The following is a 27,049-nucleotide window of genomic DNA, read 5'->3' on the forward strand; positions in this document are numbered from 1 at the left end:
ACAAGCATAAAAATTATTTATTTCATACCACATTTCAAATTCAAATGATACAAATTCAAACATGAGCTGTTATCAGTCAAATAAAAAGCCCACCAAGGCCAACACTACTTATAGACATAAAGACTGAGTAAAAAACAAAACGAACCCCACCCAAACACAAAATTTGAGTACAGAACTTAAGGTGAAGGACATCACACATAACAACAGGAGGGAGGCAGACAGCAGTCGTGTTCCTGACAGACTCCCCTCACTCCCTTTCTTTTCCTTTGTGAAAGCTGTTACCAGGAATCCTACCAGCAGGGATAAGAGGCTTCGGCTGCCCTGGGTGAATGTACTCAGTAGTAGTAACAGAGGCCATTGAACCTCTGCAGCCTAATTCTACAGACCTATCATAAGCAAAGGGAGCTTGAGCCTGGGAGTGAGGAACACAGGAATGCAGGGCCCAGTTTCCAGCTGAACGTGAGACAGGCAGCCTTGTGAGATGGTCCTGGGGATCCTGGTTCTAGTCACTCCCTGGTGTAACCCCCACCCCCTTCCTTGGGTGTGGCCGGGAACTAGTGACTTGCATCTAGTAAAGAGAACATAGGAAAAGTGATGAGATGTCACTTTCAAGATTACAATTATAAAAGACGATGACTTATGACTTGCTGGCACTTCCCTCTGGCTTTTCTCACTTGCTTTCTTTGATGAGGACAGCCGTGAGAAACTAAGACTGTTAGTCCAACAGCCTGTGGGGAACCAACTCCTGCCAAGGAGGAAACTGAGCTGAGAAGCAGGTCCTCCCCCGGGTCACACCTGGACTGCAGCCTGTGACAGACCCTGCGCTGGCTGGGGGACCTGATTCAGCCACGCCGAGATTCTAGACCCACAGAAACTATGCAAGAATACATAGGTCTTGTTTTAAGTGGCTGAGTTTTGGGGTAATATGTCATACGGAGATAGAAAACAAATACACCTGGGTAAACAATAATGTGCTTAGTGAAAAAAACTGTTGGTTGCTCAGTCATGTCTGACTTTGTGACCCCATGGAATACAGCCTACCAGGCTCCTCTGTCCATGGAATTCTCCCAAGTAAGAATACTGGAGTGGGGAGCCGTTCCCTTCTACAGGGGATCTACCCGACCCCGACGCAGGGATCAAACTCGGGTCTCCTGCATTGCAGGCAGATTTTTACTATCTGAACCACCAGGGAAATGGCTACGTTTTGGGGTAATCTATCATATGGTGATAGAAAACAAATACATCTGAGTAAACAATAATGTGCTTAAAGAGATAATAAATTCATTTGTATTAATTCTGAAACAGCATTTACAACTTATATAAAATCAACTGTCAACTGAGTTTATCTCAACTTCAAGAAAGAAAATCAAAATTTTATAACTTGAAGCAAAAGAGTTTAGTGTTCCATACACATGCAATTTCTCTAAGGGTTCCAGCTAACCACAATTCCCTGAAATTGCCATCAAATCTGAAAGTCATACTCCATAAAATTGCTAAGCAGGTTTTAAAAAATAATAGAAAACAAAATATTGTTTGTCTTCTTGATTAAATCTACTTTGCCATAAAACTCGATTTGTACAGTTAATTTTCAAGTTTAAAAGTGAGCTTTCCCGTTTATAGGAAATGTCCAGAAGCAGCAAATCCACAGTGACAGGAAATGGATTACTGACCACCGGTGCCAGGCAAGAAAATGGGGAATGACTACTAGTAGGTTCAAGGGGGTTCTTTTTGGGGTGATGAAAATGTTCTGGAAAGGATAGTAGTGATAGTTATACAACCTTGTGAATGTACTGAAATGCCACTAAACTGTATACTTTACAATGATGAATTTTATGATTTCTGAATTATATCCCAATTAAAATAACTGTTTAAAGCTCTTATGAATTAAAGTTAACATTTCCATTCTAAACATCTCCCCAAATAGCTAGATTCCATTCCCAGACATGCATATGGAATGGTGTTTATTAGTCACAACAGCCTGCCACCATAGCTTAGACTTCACTACATGTTCTGGGTTTGTTTGTTTTTTATGCACTGCATCCTCTAGAAAAATTACTAGCAAAAGCCTCCATCAGTAAATGTGTATTTTTTTCTTAACTGTGTTTTTGCTCATTTACAAATGTTAGATTCCTATTTTAAAAACTTAAGACAATTTTTACCTCATTTCATAATATTTGATTAGCACCCCTCTTGCTATGAACTATAAGAAAAATAATCAAAAATGTGCAAATCTTTTCAAAGATTCCATATCAGCATTACATAATTTATTTAAACGCCATTCCCAGACACACATGGGGTGGCACATGCTCCCTGTTACTACATAGTAACACACAGCCACACCCTGTAGGAGTCTTCATACGACATACGGCCTAGTAGTTTCAATCAAAGCATGATCTTCCAACCAGAACAGGGGGCAGAAGAAAATATTTACATTTATACATGATCATAAGGAACATGAGACAGATGAACTGAAACACAACATCTCCGAACAACATGACTGACAGAACAAATTTCCCTTATTTCACTAGTCTTTAAACAATATCTGTAAACTTGAATACCAACTCTGGCAGATTTAGCAGTCTTAGATCTCGGAGTTTCCATCCTAAACAGCCTCCAAGGTACGGTGAAGATGACAGCGGCCTCCTCTGCCTGGCCCCGCCGCTCAGCCGAGGGTCTGAAGAGGCGGCCTCCTCTCGCTGGAGCCCCTCCTCAAATACTTCGGTAGTCAGAGCCCCGGGCTACAATGGCAGCAGCTTCCCACTCCACAGTGAAGAAGGAGACAGTTCCAAAAAACCCAAATATCACCATGACCAGGAGTTGCCAATGAAGGAGAAGGTAGTTACTGTAGAAAAATGCCACAGCTGCGCAAATGGACTAAGAATAAAGAAGACAAGACAGATCATGAAACATGCACAGGTGACCCAGCCAACTCCACAACGAACCCCACCACTCTGACCCAAGCCTTCTTGTCACTGTTCCCTGCTCCTTCTGCATCTAGAGGGCACCTCCTTAGTTGGCAGCTCACAGACACACACCACCAAGTCCCGCTGAGAGCTGGGAATAATCAAGTAAGCTATAGTCTGTTATTTAAAACAGTATTTTGTTAAAAAAAACAAAACAAAACAAACTGGAGTGATAAAATCACGTGCATGCACAGTGAGAAACACACTTGTTATCTGTAAACACCTTGAATTGTGGTACCTACGGAAAGAAGTCTGAACCATAGAGGCTGGAATATAAAATCTCTTATACGAGTGATGGGACAAAAAAGACCACACTACTTATTGCCTCCTCATTCTGATCACAAATCCTTTTAAAGGATCTCCTGCACTTTCATTTAAGAAACATTAAGAAAATGAAGTTAAAAAAAAAAGAAAATGAAGTTATAGCACTTAAAAAAGACCCACCTTTTAACACAGTCTAGAGAATTTACCTGCACAAATTTAAAGACGGCAAAAGCTGGGGCGCTGTCTTCAGAATAGAGAAAACCTAAAATACTAAGCAGCTGGGTATTGAAGCAGCTGTCTCCAAGACCCAACAGGAAGCTGCAGAAGATGGCAATTTCTTTGCTGATTAAAATAAAATTGAGAGTGAGCATTAATAATAATATTTGTTAGAGTTGTTTAAAACGTAACAGCAACTCACCCACAAAAACATTTTACTCTCCAATTTAAACAAGTTTATGAAACAAGAATGAATAAACACTGGAATTTACAAAGTAAGAACTTATGCTCAAATGCTGTCACCTTCACAGTCTAGCAAACTCTAGTCTATTAACTATCAGGGAAGCAAACACTGTCTGGAATAGGGCTGCCCTTGGCTTGTGGATCCAGACATAAATGCCTACATGACAATGAATTTGAGAGCTGAGTGCAGTAAAATGACACCTGCAAAACTCCCGTAAACACTGCGAAAGGACTGGGCAGCTGACCCAGCAGACAGATCACCACTCAGCTCCTCACTCCTCGCTCCATCTGAAGCCCGAACTTCTAGAGATTTCAATGCTCAAAAGGCAGAGATAAAAAACTCAAATCAGACACTTACATGACCCTTCACAGATCAAGAAAAAGATTCAGTGGGGAGAAAGGTTAAAACCAACAATCACAAAAATAACTTCAGATTCTCTATGGATTTCTATTCAAACTCATTCTGGCTCCATTAACACATGACAGATGACCTTATAACAGACTCACAGAAAAGGACTAACTGCTGCATTCTAAATTCCAAGCCCCCCTTTACCCCCTGCCTTCCTTAATTACTAGATGAAGGGCAGTCACTGTACCTGGGTGTGATGTAAGCGCGGCTGTCAGTGCCTTCCACAGGAGCAATGGGGGCGTCCCCAGGCAGGTTGAGGAATATTAAATAAAAAGCTATAAAATGCACCAGGATGCCCAACAGCACAACTGGATTCCTACCAAAACGATTATTCTTGCTCAGCAGGCCAAAGAGGCTTCCACCTATAAAATCAATGAACAAACAAAAAAATCCAAGGCCAAGTTAATATATCAAAAATTTATTTTTGAAAAAATGGACAATAGTGAATTTAATAAAATAAGAAAGCATAAATATACAAAATAAGAAATAACTGTTGAAACAAAGGAAAGTATAAAAATCAGGACAGACTTCTAGGTAAGATGGAGTAACAGGAACTGAATTTACCCCCAGTCTAAAAAAAAAAAGAAAAAAAAAACAAAAATATGACACAGAGAGACAGGAAACAAATGAGGTGAGGCCCACACCTGCCCCAGCTGACTGAGAGGCGGTGGGCTTCAGAGAGCGGGAGGGTGGCAGCACTGGGGGAGGAGGGGGCCAGACCGGGAAGTGGGGGAGAAGGGGAGGAAAGGCAGGAGGAAGCCCACAGCCTCCCTGAGCTGAGGAGACGAGAGCTCAGGGTCTGGGGAGACCAAGGTGCTCAAACCAAGGTATGAGTTTCCAAGACAGGGCATCAGAAAGGAGAGCTGATCAGCACAGGATGTGAGTAGCAGAGATCAGAAAGAACTTTCCAAGAGGATTAGTGGCATTAGTGCCCTACCCTGGGCAGGGAAGAGTACCTGGTCCCACCAGCCAGACCGGAAATATTATTCACTGGGTATTCACGAAAGGGTCTTCCCTTGGGGGAGAGAGATAATTAGCCCTCCTCTGAGCACTACTCTGGTTCCATCCAATACCCTTTAAAAGCAAGACTCAAAAAGTCACACTGTTTCCAAGTAAATGAACTGCATCCAAGAACAAAGCTCAAGAACATGAACAGGAATGTAAAAGTCATCCCACGCCCAACAAGGTAAAGTTCACAATGGCTAGTATCCACATTACCAGGCATGCAAAGAAACAGGAAAATAGGACCTGTCATGAGACAAATCAGTCAAACACAGAGTTATCACCTGACCCAGCGATTTCAGTCCTAGGTTTACATAAAACATAAGATCACACAAAAACTATACAGAAATGTTCACAGCAGCATTATTCATAATGGACAAAAAGTGAAAACAACCCAAATGTCCATGACATGATGAATGGATGAATAAAAATGTGGTAGATCCATATGACTAAATATCATTTGGTAATAAAGAGGAATGAAGTAAAAAAGAAAAAAGAAATGAAGTAGTGATACATGCTACACCATGAAAAAACCCTGAAAACACTGTATTAAGTAAAAGAAGCCAGAAACAACAGAAAATATATAATTCCATTCACATGAGATGTCTGGAATAGACAAATCTATAGAGAAAGTAGATTAGCAGTTGCCTGGAGAAAGGCAATGAAAATGTTCTAAAATTAATTATAGGGAACAAAAAAACATACCAACCCCCCCTTTCTCCACAGTGCTTATCACTTTGACACTCTAAGTTCTGGATATTTTTTATTGCCTGTGTTCTTCCCCAAGAATATAAGCTCCATGTTTTGTTCATACGATGGACGCACAGAAAGTCTTTGAGAAGCTCCTCACACGTTACACAGCATCCACTACTGCACGAACGGCCGGATCACTGCTGCAGGAGTAACTGGTGGTATGATCAAAGCAGAGGTGTGGTCTCAGCCTGTCCTCTTCTCCCCGCCTTCTGGTACAGAGCTCCTGAAACCCTAGGAATTTCCTCAGTGAAAGCAGTGTCTCTAGTTATCTTAACTAACCCCTTCCAACCACACCTGAGTTAATGCTGATCCCTGAGGGACTGTGGGGGTGGCTCTAGTCAAGATGGAGGCTGGTTGCCAGAAGGACCCAGTCTTGATTAGAAAGCTGGAATGTCCAGTCCCACCCCGCACCTCAGGGGAGGGGAGAGGGGCTAGAGATTGAGTCCACTGCTATGATTTAATCCACCAGGATGAGATCTGCATAAAAATCCCCACACAACAGGTTTGGGAGAGCTTCCCCTGATGAATGCGTCACGTGTCAAGAGGGCCCCACATCCTACACTCCACGCGGATGGAAGTTCCCACACCAGCGGTCCTTCTGGGCTTTGCAAGCACCTCTTCATCTGGCTGTTCATCTGCGTCCTTTATTAATAAACTTTAACAGTAAGAACAGCACTTCCCAGGGGTGTTGTAGGAACCCTTGAATGTATAGCCAAGCTGAACAGAAGTGAAGGTGGCCTGGGGACTTGGGACTTGGACTGGCATCTGAAGTGAGGTTGGCCTTGCAGGACTGTACCCGTGAACCTGTGTGGTCTGATGCTAACTCTAGGAGTCAGTGTCAGAACTGAACTGTACTACTGGACAGACAACTGGTGTCAGAGATCCAGAGAACAAGAAATTCAGGGATTCTAATACACCTTCTCTAAGTATTTTAAGAGGAAAATCTGGGAAACATAAAGCAAAAATCTTTATGTTTTCTTACTTATGGCTTTGTCTTGAATTACTTGGCAAAAGTTTTATAATTAAGTTTTAGAACAGTGATAATAAAAGAAAAACCAGACATACCCATGTGGATAAAAATAAGCAAAGAAATAGAAATCCAAGGACAGAGAAGTGAAATATACTTAAAATTTCTATTATATCTGTAACAAACTGATTAAATGCAAAAAAACTTTTTAAACCAACCTAAAATCTCTCCAATGCCGATGAAAATGCCAGAAAGTCCAATGAGGCTTTTCTCTTCTGTTCCAAATTTATTTATAGCGCCAATACAGGTTCCATATACACCAGAGAAGAAAGTCAATTCCAGACCTTTAGAAAAGAGTCAGATTTAAACTACAGTTGTCCTTCAGTATCTGCCATGGGTACGAAAATCCAGATACTCAAGTCCTATAATCAGCTCTCTGTATTCAAGTCTCTACATCCTTAGAGTAAACCAACTGTGGATCACAAAGCACTGGATTTTGTATTGAAAAAACACACAGTCTCCCTTTCTTGGTTTTTTCTTCATGTCCAGTAGTATTTGAGCTATGCATGTATAAAACAAAATTCACTCAGACTGAAATGTTACTCCTCTAGCAGAGTGTAACTTTACGTGATACAACTGATGAAAAGGAATTAGCCACAAGATGGTAATTGTCGCATATTTCAGATAAGAACGTACAACTCAAATAAGCAAAGACAGCCTTACTTTAAAACAGTCACTCTGCACAGAAAGGGGATGGACAGAGGACATAATTAACATAAACTTGTAACAGGGAAACTAAAGTGCTCACTATCCTTATTAATAGCTTTCCAAGGGAACAGGAACATATGGTTGCAAGACTAATACCTACTATCTACTTTTGCTTAAAGGAAAAAGTTTTAATTAAATGTTTTCCCAGGAAAAGAAATTTTAAAAATTTGGGTAAAAAATTAGAGCGAATCAGTAGAAGACCTGATTCCTTAATGTCACAAAACCTTACCTGAATTTTGAAGATGTTTAATATTCTATTTGACTTAAAAATAAGATGTTTCTACCTATACCTATGAGGCACATAAGAGTTGAACCTTGAACAAATCGAGTGTGAACTGTGCAGGTCCCTGCAGTACTACAGGATCCACAGTTGGCTGACTGTGCAGACCAGGAAGCACAGATACAAAGGGCTGACTAAAGTCACACAAAGATTTCTGATCACAGGGGAGGTCAGCACACCTAATCCATCCCTTCACTGTTCAAGGGTCAACTGTAAAGGCAAAAGTAATAATTGACATATTAGAGCAATTTCTGACAAGGAAACAGATTTCCTTAAGACCTAAGCCTATTCCACCTATTACCACATCACATTATCACTGGAAGACAGAGAATTCAGCCTGTTTTATCGGAAATTATCTTAATTCATGCCCAAGCTGCACAGATTTCCTCATGGTTATTGTCTGCAGTGCTCCACGTTGTTCTGAAATCACTGCTGGAAACGAATCGAGCCTCCCGCTTTTCACGGAACTTGGGCTGGCCCTGGGATCTGTTTTCACCAACACAGGAAGGGGTCACATAACTGCTGAGACACGGAGAGTGAGGAGATCCAGCTTGCATTAGACCCCTCCAGCCGTGCAAATGAAACTACCTTGGAAGTTTCAGCCCCAGCTATGCTATGACAGCAGCCACAGGAGACCCCGACTGAGACCATCAGAAAACCCATTTCGCTGAGACAGGTCAATGTGCAGAACCGTGAGAAAGTAACACAGTTGTTTTCAACATTTACTGTCATTATGCAGTCACAGAAAACCAACACTGTAATTAATTCTGTTACCTGTATAAGCAGTTGTAACGCTAAGAAGGAGCATCTCCTTGGTGACACATAACTTCAGAGACTTTTCTGTAAAAAAAAAGAAAAAGAATTTAGGAGTACTTAACTAGATTCAGTTAATCAACTGAACAAAAATTCTAAAATATTCATTCAACCAATTCATTATACTCGTTGTCAATAATGCCAGTAAACAGACACACTAGGACACAGGTTAATGATTCAGATTAAAATGCTTAACATATGAACGAAACCTGTCCTGTAAATAAAATGTTGATTTCAACTGTTTAAATATATTCCGGAGTTGTGTTTTCTCTAACACCTTCTCCAGCTCTCATGAAAACAAATAAAACAGAGAAAAGAAACAGAACCAAACAACTGACTATTCCAACAGACTTGATTAAAGGTTAGGGAGTCAACAGTTGGCAAAGTGCCAACTTCCCCCAAGCAACTGTCCCAGGGCAGCTTTAAGGCTGGATTCAAGATCAGAATCAGCCCAGAGCTTGTTGACCACCCCAAGCTGGGATACCACCACTTCCTGAGATTCTCAGTCTCTGGATCTGAGGACTGAAACCTTAGTTCTGCCCATTTGTTTCTGATCCCTTTAATTTTTAATTTTTGTTGTTTAACTTAGTTGAAATCTACAGTGGAAAATGCATTTCTAAAAGTTGCACATTTTAACTGTCTTTGAACCTGCTCACATTTCATAATTTAAGGCCACTTATCTAGGATCCTAAACTAATGGCAGATTGAGATTTCAGCTCCTACTCAGTGAATGACTAGGAAACTCACATCGGTCACAGACACTCTGTCCTGAATATCTCCATATACAAAAGAGGATAGCTTTTTTCTTGAATTTCACTAAAATAAAGTGAGACTAAAATCAGTAAGATATTTTCACCAATCATATTCATATCCTTCCAGAAAAAAAATACATGATTAATAAAGTTTAAAACAACATTTTTAATTAGAAAAATCACATTAGCAAAGCACATTTGCTTTTGAGTAATCAGAAGATTTAGCTAACAAAAGGAAATTTTAAAACATAACCTAAAAACAAAAATAATCTAGTATGATCCTATATGGTGAATTCATGTCCTCATACATTTGTCCAAACCTATAAAATGTACACCACCAAGAGGGAACCCTAATGTAAACAATAGACTCTAGGCAAAGATGATGAGCCACTGTACGTTCATCAGTTGTTAACAAAAGTACCACAGTGATGGAGCGGGGCAACGATCACGGGCAAGGTTATGCATGGGTGAGGACAGGACATATATGGGAAATCTCTGTATACTGCCAATTTTTCTGTGAACCCAGAACTTCTCAAAAAAAAAAAAAAAAAAAAACAACCAAAAACCTAATGTAATTTATTTAAGGAAATCGACAAACTCATCCTAAAATTCATATGCAAATTCAAGGGACTGATAATAGCCAAAATAATCTTGAAAAAGAACAAAGATGAAGACTCAAAATTTACAATAATCAACACAGCATGGTACTGGCATAAGAACAGGCATGTTGAGAAATAAACTCCTACATTCACAGTCAACTGTTTTCAACAAGGGTGCCAACACAATTCCAAGGGAGAAAAAATAGTATTTCCAGCAAATGGTGCTAGAATGACTGATCTCGTGCAAATGAATGAAGCTGGAGTCCTACATCACAACATCCATAACACTTGACTCAAAATGGATCACAGAACAAAATGTAAAAGCCAAAACTGTAAAACTCTTACAAAAAAATTCAGGAATAAATCTTTGTGACTTGGAGTCTTCCTAGGACACCAAAAGCACACACAACAGAAGATAAAGTAGATAAATCAGGCTTCATCAAAAATTTAAAAATTCTATGATTCAAAAGATACCAAGAAAATGAGAAAAATCAACCTACAGAATGGAAGAAAATATTTGTAAATTATATATAAGGGACTTTCATCTAGAATATATAAAGACCTCTTACAATTCAATAATAAAAACACAAGGAATTCCCTGGCAGTTCACTGGTTAGGACTCAGCACTTTCACTGCTGAGGGCTGGGGTTCAATCCCAGGGTCAGGGAACAAGTCATATGGTGAGGCCAAAATAATAATAATAACAATAATACAAATAAACCAATTAAAAAATGAGCAAAAGACCTGAGCAGAAATTTCTCCAAAGAGGAGATGCAATGCCTATAAGCATATGAAAATATGCTCAACATCTTAGATATTGGGGAAATGCAAATCAAAGCCACAAAAAACCACTTTATACTTAGTCACTCAGTCGTGTCCAACTGTTGTGACCCTGGGGACTGTAACCCACCAGGCTCCTCTGTCCATGGAATTCTCCAGGCAAGAATATTGGAGTGGGTTGCCATTTCCTTCTCCAGGTTATCTTCTTGACCCAGGAATCGAAGCCAGGTCGCCCACATTGCAGACAGATTCTTTATCATCTGAACCATCAGGGGCTAATAGGATAGCTATAATCAAAAAGATAACTCTAGAAAGTGGAGAAATTGGAACCTTCGTACATTGCTGGTGGGAATGTAAAATGGTACAGCCACTTTGAAAAACAACCTGGTAGTTCCTAAAAGATTTAACATAGAGATACCACAGAGCCCAGCAAGCCCACTACTCCTGGGTATACATCCAAGAAACCTGAAAACAAATGTCCACACAAAAACTTATGCTAAAAAACAAACAAACAAAAAAAACTATGCTAAGAATCCCATCACAGAAGACCACAAGTCCTGTGATTCCATTTATACAAAATGTCCAGTATCAGCAAATCTGTAGATAGAAAGTAGATTACTGGATAACTAGGGCTGGGGTTGGGGTTGGGAGAGGAAATGGAAAGTGGTTACTAATGGGAAGAAAACGGAACTCACTGCTGATGGTTGTAGAGATTCTTTTGGGGGTGATAATTAGGTTCTAAATTTTTTTTTTTTTTAAATTTTGGCCACATGTATACTGAATCCTAACCACTAGACCAGGTAACTACCTGAATAGGTTCTAAAATTGATTGTGGTGATATCTGCACAACTTTCTGAATATACTAAAAACCACTGAATTATATACTTATATGTCGGTGAGCTGTATACTATGTGAATTACATCTCAATAAAGTTATTCTATTAAAGAAAATAACCATAATCTAACACCTTAATGAGTCTCCTCTCAGGCTTTATGCTTTTTAAAATTTAAAAAGAAATTTCACTACTTATTCTGTTTTACAATTTATTTTCATATAACAAAGCAAACATTTTATAACATTTGTAGTACTCACTTTAATGGCTACAGTAATCTATTGGATAGCTGCTTTGTAGTTGAATATTTAAAGTATTCTATTTCTCACTAATATAAATAGTAACTAAATCTTGGGAAAAATTCTTTATTATTTCCTGAGGATAATCCTATTAGTGGAATTGTTGGAGTAAAGGGATAAATATTTTTAAGGCTTTTGATTCTTACTGATAAATCAATCTTCAGAAAGTAATACAAGGACTATATTTTTAACAATGTGGTCTTATGCATTTAAGTACCTATAGCCTATATATTGAGAATTATTTATGTTCAGAAATTTAATAGAAAACTTAATTTGCATTTCTTATAGTTTTTAATAACTTTCCTTTGTTTATAACTTTTTTCTACTGGAGTATTTATGCCTTTCTTCAGTTCAGTTGCTCAGTTGTGTCTGACTCTTTGTGACCCTATGGACTGCAGCACATCAGGCTTCCCTGTCCATCACCAACTCCCAGAGCTTGCTCAAACTCAAGTCCATCAAGTCAGTGATGCCATCCAACCATCTCATCCTCTGTCACCCCCTTCTTCTCCTGCCTTCAATCTTTCCCAGCATCAGGGTCTTTTCCAATGAGTCAGTTCTTTGCATGATGTGGCCAAAGTATCGGAGTTTCACCTTCAGCATCAGTCCTTCCAGTGAATATTCAGAACTGTTTTCGATTAAGACTGACTGGTTTGATCTCCTTGCAGTCCAAGGGACTCTCAAGAGTCTTCTCTCCAACACCACAGTTCTAATGCATTCCTTTCTTATTGGTTCATAACCCTTTATCATATACTGTAAATACTGTCCCTGCCATTTTAATTTCATTTGGTTGTGAGAGATTGAAATTTTATATTTTAGGTAAAAAAGAGCATACTTTTCCCTTACTGTTTGATAGATCTGTGAAAGGCTTTCCTCTACCAAATTAATTTCTTACAGTTACTAGTATGGTTTCATTTTTACATCTAATCTACATGGAATTTTAGTATAAGATGGGAAGTATGAGTTCACACTTTCCCATGCAGCCAGCTGTCTGGCCTTGTTTTAAGACTCTTTTAGAGTATTCCACATTCCTTTATGAACACAGACCTGGGTCTAGCTTCAGTTCCAGTGCTGTCTGTATTCCAGTGTTTTCAAATGAATTCATAATAGGTTTTGATATTTACTAGGGACAGTTCTTTTAAAAAATTCTGTTGGCTATTGACAGATGTTTATTCTTCCAGAGGAACCTTTTATCAGGACCAAAAAAATAAATTTAAAAATCCTCATTGAAATTTTCTAGAATTGCATTAATATATACATTGAGCTGAGGAACTTAAGTGCCTTTAAATAAGCAAGAATCCCTTCTGCACAATACCTACTACAGCATCAACTAAAGGAATATCATGATTAAATAATAAATGAAACACTGGCTCACAAGCAAATTAAAGCCTGGACATTCTTTTCCCTTTCTCTTTTGCCTTCGGCTTCATTGCCACCTCCTAACTTCACATTGCTCCCCAAATGCCAGGAACCATTGCCTAAATTTAAATTTTCTTGCCCTATAGCACTTATATGCCTTATCTTTTTTAGCTGCTGCCTTCTTTCTCCTCATTCAAACCTGACAGCCCAATATCCTATTACTACCAAACCCTACACTAGGTAACCAACCAGCTCCGTGATAAAAAGCTTGAGGCCCTCACTGCGTTAGTGTCTCCTTTTACAGAGAAGTTGAGGCAAAGCTGGTACAACTATCTAGAAAGTACATCCTGAATCTGGTTAATATTAAGAGACACCCAGAGGGGTGTTCAGAGCATAGAGGTTGCATCAAGTCTCACTGAAGCTGGATGAACCAGCCCATATGCCTAAAGGTCATCACCCTCCCTTTGCCTGACTTCATGTTCACCAAAAAAGCCAACATGTCTTTCTAGGCCTCTCATAACAAGAAGGAAATTCCTTATTTGACCTTGAGTAAATAATTTTGCCAAGCCTCAGTTTTCTTTTCTATAAAATGGAGATAATGATACATATGTATTATATGATACTCACAGATTTGTCATGAGAATGAAATAAAACACATCAAGAGGTTTAGCAAGGAAGATCCCTCAACAGATGAGGGTGATTGGTCTTACACGTTACTGGGTCACCCGAGCCTTTGCTCTGTTCTAAGGAGTGACAAGCAATGTCTGAAGAAATGGTCTGTGTCCTCACTTCCTCGTATAAACTCCTAAACCTCTGCCTCCTCCTCCTCGGGCCTCCCTCACACACGCACTCAGGTAGGGCACTGCATTATTCTCCATCCCTCACAGGCCTGTTAGAGATACTTATTGAGAAGACTAGCGGATTTCAGAGCAGCACACCTAGAAACGTGAAAATACTGGGGTACTGTCAATGCAAAGCTACCAGAGAAAGGGGGAAAGTTGTTCCTGAACAGTTCCTGCACTTCAGATACAGAGAATACTTACTAAATGCATCTACTGCCTTTGTCATGTTGTTCTGGGGAGACCTGAAAAGATAAAAAGAAAAAAGTTTTTCCCCAGAAAATTGAAAAAGAGAACAAACAAAAAAACTATCACATTCTCATTTAAGTCTGTAAAAGCTCTGTTCCCTGTGTGGTCTGGTAAACACTTCAGTGGCCTCAATGCGCCCTGCTCCAAAGTGCCCTTGCTTCAGAGACTGTGGGTAAAGTGCTCCTTGGGTGGCTCTTTACTAACCACACAACATGATTCTCTCACATTAAATTTATGGCACAGAGTCATGCATGTCTTTCTCAGAAATGGTACTGCTCTGCACGCTCTACAGCCTGTCAAGAAAAGCCCAAGCAGCTCAATGAAAAGCCCCAGCCACAAGCAGAGAAAGCCCGCAAGCTGCACAAAGACCCAGCGCAGACAGAAAAAAGGGAAAAAATTTTAAAAGGAAAGAAAGAAACAATACTTCAGGCAGGACAAAATTCTCCTCTACCCTGCTGTTTCTAAACTGTAAAAGCAAATCGTGAGGGCCCAATTTTTCCACCACTCCAACTACGTAAAAAATTACTCTGTGGTTCTTCAGTGTTAAAAGCAACACCATCATCGGCTATGTGGGTTTGGGTGCAGTATCACCGACTGGTTAAAAACGTGGGCTTCGAGGCGGAGTCTTAATTTGCCACTTATTAGTTCTGTGGTTTCAGACAAGTGACTCCACTTCTCTTTCCCTTTCTCATTTGTAAAACAGGGACACTATCACTTACCCGTGAGAAGGAAAGGAGATACAGTGGCTTAAGGGTAAGTGTCTGCAGGTTGTGGTAAGAAAGTCTGTAAGAAATCACACTTCTTATCCTATCAGCCAAGTCTACTCCTAGATCTTGAAAAGATATCATTTACAAACAAACAAACCTAAGAAAAAACCTAAAGGAGATCAGTTGACTTAAATTACTGACACAAAAAAGGTAATATGTTTTAACCAATAGGAAAACATTCTCCCCCACCATAAAAACTCATGCCTGAGGGAGGCTCAAGAGGGAGGGGATAAATGTATACCTATGGCCGATTCATGCTGATGTATGACAGAAACCAACACAACTATAGTTGTAAAGGATAGTTGTAAAGCAACTATCCTTCAATTAAAAATAAATTAAAACACACACACACACACACACACACACACACCTCATGCCATCCCTGGAAGCAAATACTCTGTAGTCTCCATTTAATGATAGCACCCTCACCTTGTATTTGGATAATATCGGGTGGTGGTGGTGGTGTTTTAGCCATTCAGTCGTGTCCAACTCTTTGTGACCCCGTGGACTGTAGCCTGCCAGGCTCCTCTGTGATTTCTCAGGCAAGAACACTGGAGCAGGTTGCCATTGCCTTCTCCAGGGGATCATCCCAACCAAGGGACTGAACCTGCTCCTCCTGCTTGGCATGTGGCTTCATTACCACAGAGCCACCAGGGTGGATATACCATTTCACACTCCAGGCCCCAAATTAAGTAGGAACTGATTTGTACGCTATAGGCTATTATTAAAATATAATCAACTCAGCTAGTACTCAGCTGTAAATCATTCAAAGTGGACTCCACTTTACGGAATCCTTTAAAATCAGATCCTACGTATTTCCTTAGTGCCTTCTGATCACACCAAGAATAAAATCCCAACTCCCGCCATATCCTTATGTAATCATCTCTCTGTCTGCTGCGGGTACTCCTACTTGCACTGTGCACATCCCGCGGGCCCGCCAACAGACACCACACTCCCTTCCACACCTGGCCTTTGTTGCAATAGATATCAGCTGATCTTCACACCTTCTCACACCATCCAGCTGTCTGCAAGCTCCCCCCTCTCACTGTCTGATAGAACTCATTCTGTTGTTTTCTTAACATGCATGGTGACTACCAGCCCCTCTCCAATTAAGTTGCATAAGAAGAGGGACTTCTCTGTCTTGCTCATTACTTCTTCCCCACCCTTTGGAAGACGGCTGGTGCATGCATGGTGCTTTTTATAAAATAAAGACATAGAAGTTTCAAGACTGGGAAGACAATTCAGGAGAAGAGAAAGATCTACAAGACGGAGCAGAACCACTCAGCACTGCACCTTATGACAGTTACATGATTCCTTGTCTAGCAGCGAAGTTCCCTGAACACAGGGATGGATTGTATTTGTCTTCACAGCCCCTAACATTTGCTGAATGAATGTTTAGTTTTTGTTAAGTTTGTGTCATTCATCTTTGGAGACCTCTTCTCCAACATCCATTGGTTTATGCTTTTAAAAATATGTGATATATATATGTATGTATACTCAAATAAACACCTCTCTTTTGCTTGGAACAGTGCAAATTCTGAATGCTTAATGATCCTGTGACTGGAGAATTTTAGGCCCTTTTGGGGCTTTAAAAAGGCAGCACAGAAAGTTCAATGCAAAATTTTTAACAACAGATAAAATTCTAGGAGACAAGCTTCATAATTTATCAATTCACATAGCACAAGAGTGGTAAAGACTTCTTATTCCCCTTTCTTCAAATCTAGATGATGACCTGCAGAGAAATCACCTGCAAGGTTTTAGATAGTTTTACTTACAACTTAAAACAGGCCCCTGCTTTCAGTGGCAGGGCCTGGGAAAGGGGCAGAAGGCGCCATGTCTGGCCTTGAAGGTGGCAAGCAGCAGCTGCTGAAGCAGCCCAAGAACCAGGCCGAGGGGATGGATGAGGAAGATAAGACATTCAAACAGAAACAGAAAGAAGAGGTCTTGGGGAATGGCCCCCTGGCTACAAGTGGAATTAAGAAATCTGTTAAAAAGCAAGCTGTTCCTTGTGCCTGAGGAAATAAAGGCCCTTAATTCCATTCCTTTTTAAACTTCTGGATTTCCAGCCACGACATCTGTTGCCACCCATAGCTAGAATGAAGTGCTGTTTTAGAGCCTGCTGTACATTTAAAAATAAACTTTTGTAAAAAAAATAATAATAATAACATGGGACTTCCCTGGTGGTCCAGTAGCTAAGACTCTATGCCCTCAACGCAGAGGGCCTGGTCAGGAACTAGATCCCACATGTCACAACTAAAGAACTCACATGCCGCAACTACAAAACCCTGCATGCCGCAGCTAAGAGCTCACGCACTGCAACTAAGACCCAGCACAGCCAAATACATAAGAAATATGCTCAAGGTTATTCATAATATTTAGAAAAACAGGACTTTGTACTCATTTCCCTGCAGGGATTATGTCAGTGGAAACTACCATCACAGGTTAGTGCAAAATCCAGAGCATGGGGGTAACTACGGTTCATCTATGATGACTGTTGGTGGCCTTGCCACTTACTTGTACCACATGATAGGAAAATTTTAAGCCTGGATCCAAGAAAGTGACTGAGGACTATTTTCTACTTAACTTTATGAGCCCATATCCTCACACGTTAAAACACAGAAAATGTCTGCTGAACTGAAGGAGGAAATTGAGGCCTAGAGAAAGTCAGGGGAACATTGCTACCGTCCAGGGTCACGCAGGAAGTGACGTGGGATGAGACTAAAATCCCTCCACAACCCTTTTAGCTACCTCCCCCACCTCTGTCTATCTTCCTTTCCCTTCTTCCTCCCTGACAGCTCCTCTTTATCTTCTTTCTCTGCTTATTTGCTTTAAAATTTTCCCCTCACGTCTGCCCAATACTGGATATCAGTTAGGGCTATAACAGGTTTGTAATTTCTAGACTGTATCTATTCAAAATATAGTTTAAAATAGAAAGGAACGTTTCCAACTTCTTACTCGTTGATGTCCAAGTCCTGGTCATCAGAAGATTCATCTTCTCCCAGGACATTTTCAGAATCTGGTTTCCGAATGAGAAAGAAAAGTACTGTCCCCACAAGGCTAATCACCGTTAGGGCAATAAACACTGTTCTTCGGTCACTCTCTAGGGAGAAAAAAGAAGATGAAAGTAGATAGCATTAGCCACACAATTCCAGAGTCAGTATCATGTTCGGTATTTTGTTTATAACTATTCACATACATTATTACTAATTTTACTTTACTGCATCAGTAAAATCCTAGGACAAAGAGATAAATAGGATACATCTACCTCTGTCTTTCAGTTAGAGAAATACTAATAAGTCAAAAGAAAAACAGCATAAGAACTTAATCATATTCTTTTAATCAGAGTATAGACAAAACAACTGAATTAAAAACTCTCTTGACAACTGATTAGTCTACCCACACATACACAACCTTCTCCCACACTTTGAGATGCTACTTGAAGTGCAGTCATAAGCTGTAAATCCTAGCATAATAATATAATCCAAGGGAAGATATTAAAAGCAAAACTCTGAGAGGACTTAGAGTACCAACATTCACTAGAACAATCTGAACCAAGCATACTGGGAATTTTCATGGAACTGTTATTTTGCTTTGAACATATCTGAATAAAACACAGTGAATAAAACAAACCTGATATCTGAGTTTTCCCTTGCCAAGCAAAATATATGTAGAGATTTCCAAAGAACAAGCTGGGGGAAGAAAAGGAAGGAGAGGATGTTGGGAAGTTATTTTCACATTTATGGGCTTTAAAATAATTTTTCCATTCCTTGTTTAAAAAAAGAGAGAGAGAGAGGCCTAAAGAAGTTATCTACCTGCCCTAAGTCATTTAAAAGTATCGACTTCACCCTTTTTCTGAAAAACTCAACTGACCCAGAGGGAACTTAGTCTCCTTCCACATGACAGCAACCTGATTCAGAACCGGCCTCCAAAGACCTGACTCACTGAAACATGTGATTTATTGGAGTCTGGAAATGACACCCAGGAAACAAGTTTACTCTACCTCTAAAATTCTGTATTTTAAAGAATTGGTGAAAAGATCAATGATTTAGTTAACTGCATCTAATCAAATACTTTATTTAGCACTTTCCTAGGGAAAAAAATCAGGCTTCCCTGATGGCTCAGTGGTAAAGAATCCACCTGCCAATGCAGGAGACGCAGATTTGATCCCTGGGTTGGGAAGATCCCTGGAGAAGGAAACGGTAACCCACTCCTTTGTTGTATTCTTGCCTGGGAAATCCCAGTGACAGAGGAGACTGGCAGGGCTACAGTCCTTGGGGTCACAAGAGTCAGACAGGATTGAGCCGACTAAACAGCAACTGGGAAGAAATCATTCACTTACACTCCAGTTTCTTAATATACAACCCCTTAAAATAATATTCATATTTGTTAAGCCTTCAGTTCAGTTTAGTTGCTCAGTCATGTCCAACTCTTTGCGACCCCATGGACTGCAGCATGCCAGGCTTCCCTGTCCATCACCAACTCCTGGAGCTTACTCAAACTCATGTCCATCGAGTCAGTGATGCCATCCAACGATCTCATCCTCTGTTGTCCCCTTCTCCTCCCACCTTCCATCTTTCCCAGCATCAGGGTCTTTTCCAGTGAGTCAGTTCACTGCATCAGGTGGCCAAAGTATTAGAGTTTCAGCTTCAGTATCAGTCCTTCCAATGAATATTCAGGACTGATTTCCTTTAGGATGGACTGGTTGGATCTCCTCGCATGCAGTCCAAGGGACTCTCAAGAGTCTTTTCCAACACAATTCAAAAACATCAATTCTTTGGCACTCAGCTTTCTTTACAGTTCAACTCTCACATTCATACATGACTACTGGAAAAACCATAGCTTTGACTAGATGAACCTTTGTTGGCAAAGTAACATTTCTGCTTTTTAATATGCTGTCTAGGTTGGTCATAGCTTTTTTCCCAAGGAGCAAGCGTCTTTTCATTTCATGGCTGCAGTCACCATCTGCAGTGATTTTGGAGACCAAGAAAATAAAGTTTCTGATTCCACTGTTTCCCCATCTATTTGCCATGCAGTGATGGGACCGGATGCCGTGATCTTAGTTTTCTGAATGTTGAGTTTTAAGCCAACTTTTTCATTCTCCTCTTTCACTTTCATTAAGACACTCTTCAGTTCTTCTTCACTTTCTGCCATAAAGGTGGTGTCATCTGCATATCTGAGGTTATTGATATTTCTCCCGGCAATCTTGATTCTAGCTTGTGCTTCATCCAGTCCAGGATTTCTCTGCATATAAGTTAAATAAGCAGGGTGACAGTATGTAGCCTTGACATACTCCTTTCCCGATTTGGAACCAGTCTGTTGTTCCATGTCCAGTTCTAACTGTTGCTTCTTGACCTACATACAGATTTCTCAGGAGGCAGGTCAGGTGGTCTGGTATTCCCATCTCATTAAGAATTTTCCACAGTTTGTTGTGATCCACACAAAGGCTTTGGCATAGTCAATAAAGCAGAAATAGATGTTTTTCTGGTACTCTCTTGCTTTTTTGATGATCCAACAGATGCTGGCAATTTGATCTCTGGTTCCTCTGCCTTTTCTAAATCCAGCTTGAACATCTGGAAGTTCATGGTTGACATACTGTTGAAGCCTGGCTTGGAGAATTTTGAGCATTACTTTGCTACTGTGTGAAATAGGTGCTGGTAATGCTTCCTAAGGTCCACTTGACTTGCATTCCAGGATGTCTGACTCTAGGTGAGTGATCACACACCATCGTGGTTATCTGGGTCATGAAGATCTTTTTTGTATTGTCCTTCTGTTTATTCTTGCCACCTCTTCTTAATATTTTCTGCTTCTGTTAGGTCCATACCATTTATGTCCTTTATTGTGCCCATCTCTGCATGAAATGTTCCCTTGGCATCTCTAATTTTCTAGTCTTTCCCATTCTATTGTTTTCTTCTATTTCTTTGCACTGATCACTGAGGAAGGCTTTCTTATCTCTCCTTGGTAGTCTCTGGAACTCTGCATTCAAATGGCTATATCTTTCCTTTTCTCCTTTGCCTTTAGCTTCCCTTCTTTTCTCAGCTATTTGTAAGGCCTCCTCAGACAACCATTTTGCCTTTTTGCATTTCTTTTTTTGCTAAGCCTTACCAAAGCCAAAATTTTAGGCATTTAGGATATGAGGGTAAATCCTCAGGACAGATTCCATGACAGAATGCCTGTTGTTGCTTTTTACTGAGGAAATATATAACATACTGTATCCTTCAGTGTCCATAGAGTTAGTCTATGAAAAATTTAATTGTTAACAGCTGTCAAGTAGCATAACTGGGTGGGAAGGACATGGCCTTTGGAATCCACATGATTGGATAAGTTACTTAACTTTTAGTTAAGCTCTTGTTATCTAATCTGTAGAATGGAGATAATACCTTCTTATCACAGGAGATTGTAACTATTATTGAGATTAAAGAGCCCAGTAGTACCTAAGGTATGTATGAAGTATGCATGCCTATCAAGTCATTTCAGTCCTATCTCACTCTTTGTGACCCTATGGACCGTAGCCTGCCAGGTTCCCCTGTTCACTGGTATTCTCCAAGCAAGAATACTGGAGTGGGTGTCATACCTTGCTCCACAGGATCAAACCCAATCTGCATTGGCAGGCAGGTTCTTTACCAGTGAGCCACCTAAGTATAGCAGATGCTACATACATTATGGCTAATATTTTCCATTTGCTAATCATAAATTTTAAGGAGGTAGATCCATGCATCTTTAAATAATCCCATAAAATTTTAAATCTCTATGACATGTACCTAGGAACTTAACTCACGTAAAAAGAAGATCTGAGTTCTCAACACAATCGGGATCTAAAAAATGGTCTGACCAAAAAAAAAAAAATTATAGGAAAGATGGAACCATAAGAATTATTACCTAAATTGTAAGAGTGCCCAGAAAATTCCACTGTTTCTCCCAATAGTGTGCTCGTCTGAATTTATTGTCAGGCAGTTTCCTTGTGCTGTCCAAAGTACTAAAATTCAAATCAAAAGTTTATCAAGGGAATGAAAGCATTTAGCTTTATATATTAAACATATAAACAATACTCTTAGACTCAGAAAATAGAGAGAAATCAAAATGCTTACCAGCAGCTGCAATTCCAATGAAAACAGAGGCTGTGTAGAAGGACCACGGGAAAGGCTGGATAAAAACGGCAATGTACATGCTAAAATATAACAGGTCAACGTATTACAGTCAAACAATACCTGAAACAGAATGTCAATTATGCCTTCTAGGAATCAATTCTGAGGGATCTCTTCTTTCAAAATTCAAGCTGTAAAGGGCTTTTCCAGTGTTGGAAAAAAGAGGACAAGTGTCATTTCTTAACTTACTATTTCAAATTTGTGAACTCAGTCACTGAATAAAGATTTGCAACTGGCCTTCACCAAACAGCTCAGCACACAGTGGGACTACAGTTCTGTAGCCCAGAAGAAATTTAATTACCATTAACCTACTTGATACAAAATAAGATTTTTACTTGAGTTCTTTTCAAGCCTACAGAAAGAGGTTTTTGGATATTGTATATATTAGTGGCAAAAGGAAAGCAAACATACACAAATCCCATCACTTTAAAACAATAGTATTGCTAATTATCAAGTAGAGAGCCAAACCTCTAAAATACTACCTATAATCTATTCCAACCAAGTCAGCAAGTTCAAAGCACAAGTTTACTATGTGCTTGAAAGAAGCTGAAGGCATTCTAATTAAATGAAGGAAAACCAGATTACTTACCTGTAAAATAAACCACTAGCAAACATAGAGAGTTGAGGTCCTACAATGGCAACCACTGATGGTGTAATCAAATTTGAAGCAGAGAACACTCCATAAATAATTGCCATGCTGCACACATAACATACAAAAGGGAAAAAAACAAAACTCTTGAAACACCGTCTCAAAGCTAAGCTCAATTTTTCTCAAACCTAATTAGAATCTATAGTTTTGGGTTTGTTTTTTTTTTTTTTTTTGCAATAACCACTCATATTCTTTAGTCAGAATTTATAACTACATCCTTATGCTGATGTCACATAAAACTTTAATGTCACATTAAAGTTTTCACTTGTTCAAAATACTGAAGTCTTGGCAATTGAGAAGAGTCAGTCTGCCTTAGACAATGTGATTTTTAATTTATCAGTGAATTATTATAGCAGCTAACACAACCCCATGAAGAACATATTATTTTTTATGGAAAAGAGAAGTGAAATACAGAGGGGTCAAGAAATGTGAAAAGTGCAGCTGGACAGCTAGTCAATGGTGGAACCAGAATCTCATCTTTGGGAATCTGACTCTAGAGGTCCTCATTAACCAGTCTGTCCTACAGATTTAGCTGACAACTCCTGGCAGTGGCATGAAATCTCACTGCTATAAATAATCATGTAACTATAACTTGCTTAAACCAGAATCTATTTAACTTAACGTAATGGTTCACTTGAGAAACCTATATGCAGGTCAGGAGGCAACAGTTAGAAATGGACATGGAACAACAGACTTGTTCCAAATAGGAAAAGGAGTATGTCAAGGCTGTATATTGTCACCCTGCTTATTTAACTTATATGCAGAGTATATCATGAGAAACGCTGGGCTGGAAGAAGCACAAACTGGAATCAAGATTGCCGGGAGAAATATCAATAACCTCAGATATGCAGATGACACCACACTTATGGCAGAAAGTGAAGAATTAAAGAGCCTCTTGATCAAAGTGAAAGAGGAGAGTGAAAAAGTTGGCTTAAAGCTCAACAATCAGAAAACTAAGATCATGGCATCCAGTCCCATCACTTCATGGGAAATAGATGGGGAAAGAGTGGAAACAGTGGCTGACTTTATTTTTGGGGGCTCCAAAATCACTGCAGATGGTGATTGCAGTCATGAAATTAAAAGACGCTTACTCCTTGGAAGGAAAGTTATGACCAACCTAGACAGCACATTAAAAAGCAGAGACATTACTTTGCCAACAAAGGTCCGTCTAGTCAAGGCTATGGTTTTTCCAGTGGTCATGTTGGATGTGAGAGTTGGACTGTAAAGAAAGCTGAGCACCGAAGAATTGATGCTTTTGAACTGTGGTGTTGGAAAAGACTCTTGAGAGTCCCTTGGACTGCATGCAAGGAGATCCAACCAGTCCATCCTAAAGGAAATCAGTCCTGAATATTCATTGGAAGGACTGATGTCGAAGCTGAAACTCCAATACTTTGGCCACCTGACGCGGAGAGCTGACTCATTGGAAAAGACTCTGATGCTGGGAGGGATTGAGGGCAGGAGGAGAGGGGACGACAGATGATGAGATGGCTGGATGGCATCACCGACTTGAAGGTCATGAGTTCAAGTAAACTGGGGAGTTGGTGATGGACAGGGAGGCCTGGCATGCTGTGATTCACGGGGTCGCAAAGAGTCGGACACGACTGAGCGACTGAACTGAACTGAACTGAATGTTCACTTGAACATTATTCAGCTACTGCAGACCTGGTCCCAGTATATATGTAGCCAAGTGTGACTAAGACCATTTCAAAAGTTTATAAGCCACTATTTATAAATCCAAAGTAAATTATTCTTTGGCTTTTATGAATTTCTCAAATACCAATGGTTCTTTCACCTGTTCTTTACAATATATATGAAGAAAATACATTAGTAAAAATTGTGATGTTATTATTGCTGCTGCTAAGTCACTTCAGTTGTGTCCGACTCTGTGCGACCCCATAGGCGGCAGCCCACCAGGCTCCCCCATCCCTGGGATTCTCCAGGCAAGAACACTGGAGTGGGTTACCATTTCCTTCTCCGATGCATGAAAGTGAAAAGTGAAAGGGAAGATGCTCAGTCGTGTCCAACTCTTATTGACTCCATGGACTACAGCCTACCAGGCTCCTCCGTCCATGGGATTTTCCAGGCAAGAGTACTGGAGTGGGGTGCCACTGCCTTCTCCAGATGTTATTATTAGTCACTTAGAAAAATGGGCATTAACATTCTTTTACTCTCAAGTATTATACATAAGGTCAGGTTTAGGTTAGATAACAAAGAACCAAATAAGAAGAGTTGGGGAGGGTGGGAGGGGGAGCTGACCACAATCTAACATTTAACCACAGAAAAATTTCTTAAGAAATCTGTTTGTGTTTATATACATGTATGAGTTACATTCCCAACTTCAATCACAATGTACTAGTGACCTACGAAGAGCTTTTCACTTCATTTTCTCCACCTGTAAAATTGCCACTAAACACCTTAACAGAAATCTAAAAGCTCCTGATGACAGTATATTAATAATTATGAAATTAGAAAAACAGGAAGACCAACAAATATTTCAAGAGTCTTATAAAACATCCTCTGTTTAGGATTGGGAAGATGTAATTATGACAATACCTGAGTGCTTATTAAATGCCAGCCACTGTGCTAAGCGCTTTACACACATTAACCTGAGCAAGGAAACTGAGCACATAGAAGCAATTTCCTAAGATACCACAGCAATTAAGTATTAAATCTTGTATTTCAAACTCAGTGTTTAATTCTACTTGAAACCCAAACTCATCACCTTTATCACATTATGTTCCCCTAAACAGTCTAGATACAGAGAAGAAAAAACAATCCAATCACAGTATCTTATGTTGTCTGTGACTGAGGAAGTTTAAGCAATTTCTAGAATATACAAAGTAGAACCAATCACACAGTACGATACCTGGTATATCCACTGCCGTGAAAATCTGTACTATTTAAGCTCCTGATGACAGTTTGCTGTGTGGAAAATAAAACTAATCAATGAAAACGTTTTGTAATCTCCCCTCCCCCCCCCCAGAAAATTTATCTCCAAGTAGTGAGAATAAAGTAAAAATTCAAGATGCTGGATACAGAAATCCCAACTGGAGAGAAGAGAAAGGACTACAGAATGGAAGGCAAACCAAGGGCGGGCAGGTCAGGTGGGAAGGGCTGAAGACCATCTGTAACTAGGCTTTACGTTTATTCCCTTAACTGTCCAAGTACTAATATAGTCCTTAATACAGATAACAAATAAATAAGTCAACATATAAACCCCAAATCAAATGAGAGAAAGAAACGACCCCACTAAGAGATGTCTGACACATGAAATCAAATCTTATCATGGAAAACGAGGAAGTGTTAAGTGACAAAATAAAAGGTGCAACTTAAGCGTACTATTAGACATAACGTTATCAATTTTGGAATGCATTATGACAAGGACTGCAAAGGAGGGAGAACAAAGTCCAACTCACCGCTACATTTCCACAAGTTTGAAAGGCGGTGAAGATAAACATAAAGGCAATTCCTAAAATAATGATGTTGAAAAGCTTTTTAGATTCCGGGGACATTTTGGCTCAACTCTGCTGGAGGTCAGCAGTAGCCCAGGGCAGTCAGACAGCTCTCCTCCAGGCGAACCCACTGCAATCCTGGAAGAAGAAATGAGATGGTGAGAGGAGGCAGATCCAGGAGCAGGGCAGCCAAGCTGTCAACTTCCAGGTCTTGGAGTAGAGTCCGGGGCTTAGGGTGAAGTTCTCCCCACAGGCTTAGGTAGGACCTTCCTAACACACGATTCGAGTAGGGAAGGACCCAACACCCTGAGAAGAGCAAAGAACGTTGCTGCCCCAAGTTGAGGAGCCAAGAGAGAATCAGGAGTCAAGGGCGAGATGCAGCAGCCAGTAAGGCCCCGCCGCCTTGCCCTGACTCACCTCAGGTCAGGCGACCCGGTCACCTGACCGCAGCCGAGGCGCCGGCCGCTGGGCTCACTGGGAATTGTAGTCCAGGGCGGCCGGGGAAGCGTAAGCTCGCGGCTAGGGCTCCCGCATCCGCTCGGAGGGAGCAGGGCGGACCTCGAGGACTCTGGGAAGGCGGGGGCTAAAAAGCGGAACCCAGCGAAGGAGCCAGGAATTGAGGAAGGAGGCCTGGAGGCCGCGAAGCTGGTCTGAG

At 40.2% G+C, this 27,049-nt stretch overlaps 1 protein-coding gene across 3 annotated transcripts; it reads right to left on the minus strand.

Moving 5' to 3' along the window:
- MFSD11 (major facilitator superfamily domain containing 11) lies at window positions 1-26,947 on the minus strand. 3 transcript variants are annotated; one of them, XM_061144724.1, is made up of 14 exons: window positions 26,812-26,947; window positions 26,359-26,532; window positions 25,809-25,864; window positions 22,883-22,990; window positions 22,237-22,316; window positions 22,028-22,124; window positions 18,782-18,840; window positions 18,107-18,251; window positions 14,340-14,380; window positions 8,640-8,705; window positions 7,036-7,161; window positions 4,283-4,457; window positions 3,434-3,569; window positions 1-2,874 (listed from the first exon to the last, which is right to left on the minus strand). In XM_061144724.1, the coding sequence occupies exons 2-14, from the start codon at window positions 26,452-26,454 to the stop codon at window positions 2,710-2,712; spliced, it is 1,350 nt and encodes a 449-aa protein (XP_061000707.1). In that variant the 5' UTR covers window positions 26,455-26,532; window positions 26,812-26,947; the 3' UTR covers window positions 1-2,709. The 3 variants fall into 3 exon arrangements, with proteins under 3 accessions (XP_061000707.1, XP_061000706.1, XP_061000708.1); XM_061144723.1 differs by lacking the exon at window positions 26,812-26,947 and having other exon boundaries at window positions 26,359-26,805; XM_061144725.1 differs by lacking the exons at window positions 7,036-7,161; window positions 26,812-26,947 and having other exon boundaries at window positions 26,359-26,805.
- Window positions 26,948-27,049: the final 102 nt, after the last annotated feature.

The sequence above is a fragment of the Dama dama genome, chromosome 5 (genome assembly GCF_033118175.1).
Source record: "Dama dama isolate Ldn47 chromosome 5, ASM3311817v1, whole genome shotgun sequence".
In the NCBI taxonomy this organism is placed as follows: Eukaryota; Metazoa; Chordata; class Mammalia; order Artiodactyla; family Cervidae; genus Dama; species Dama dama.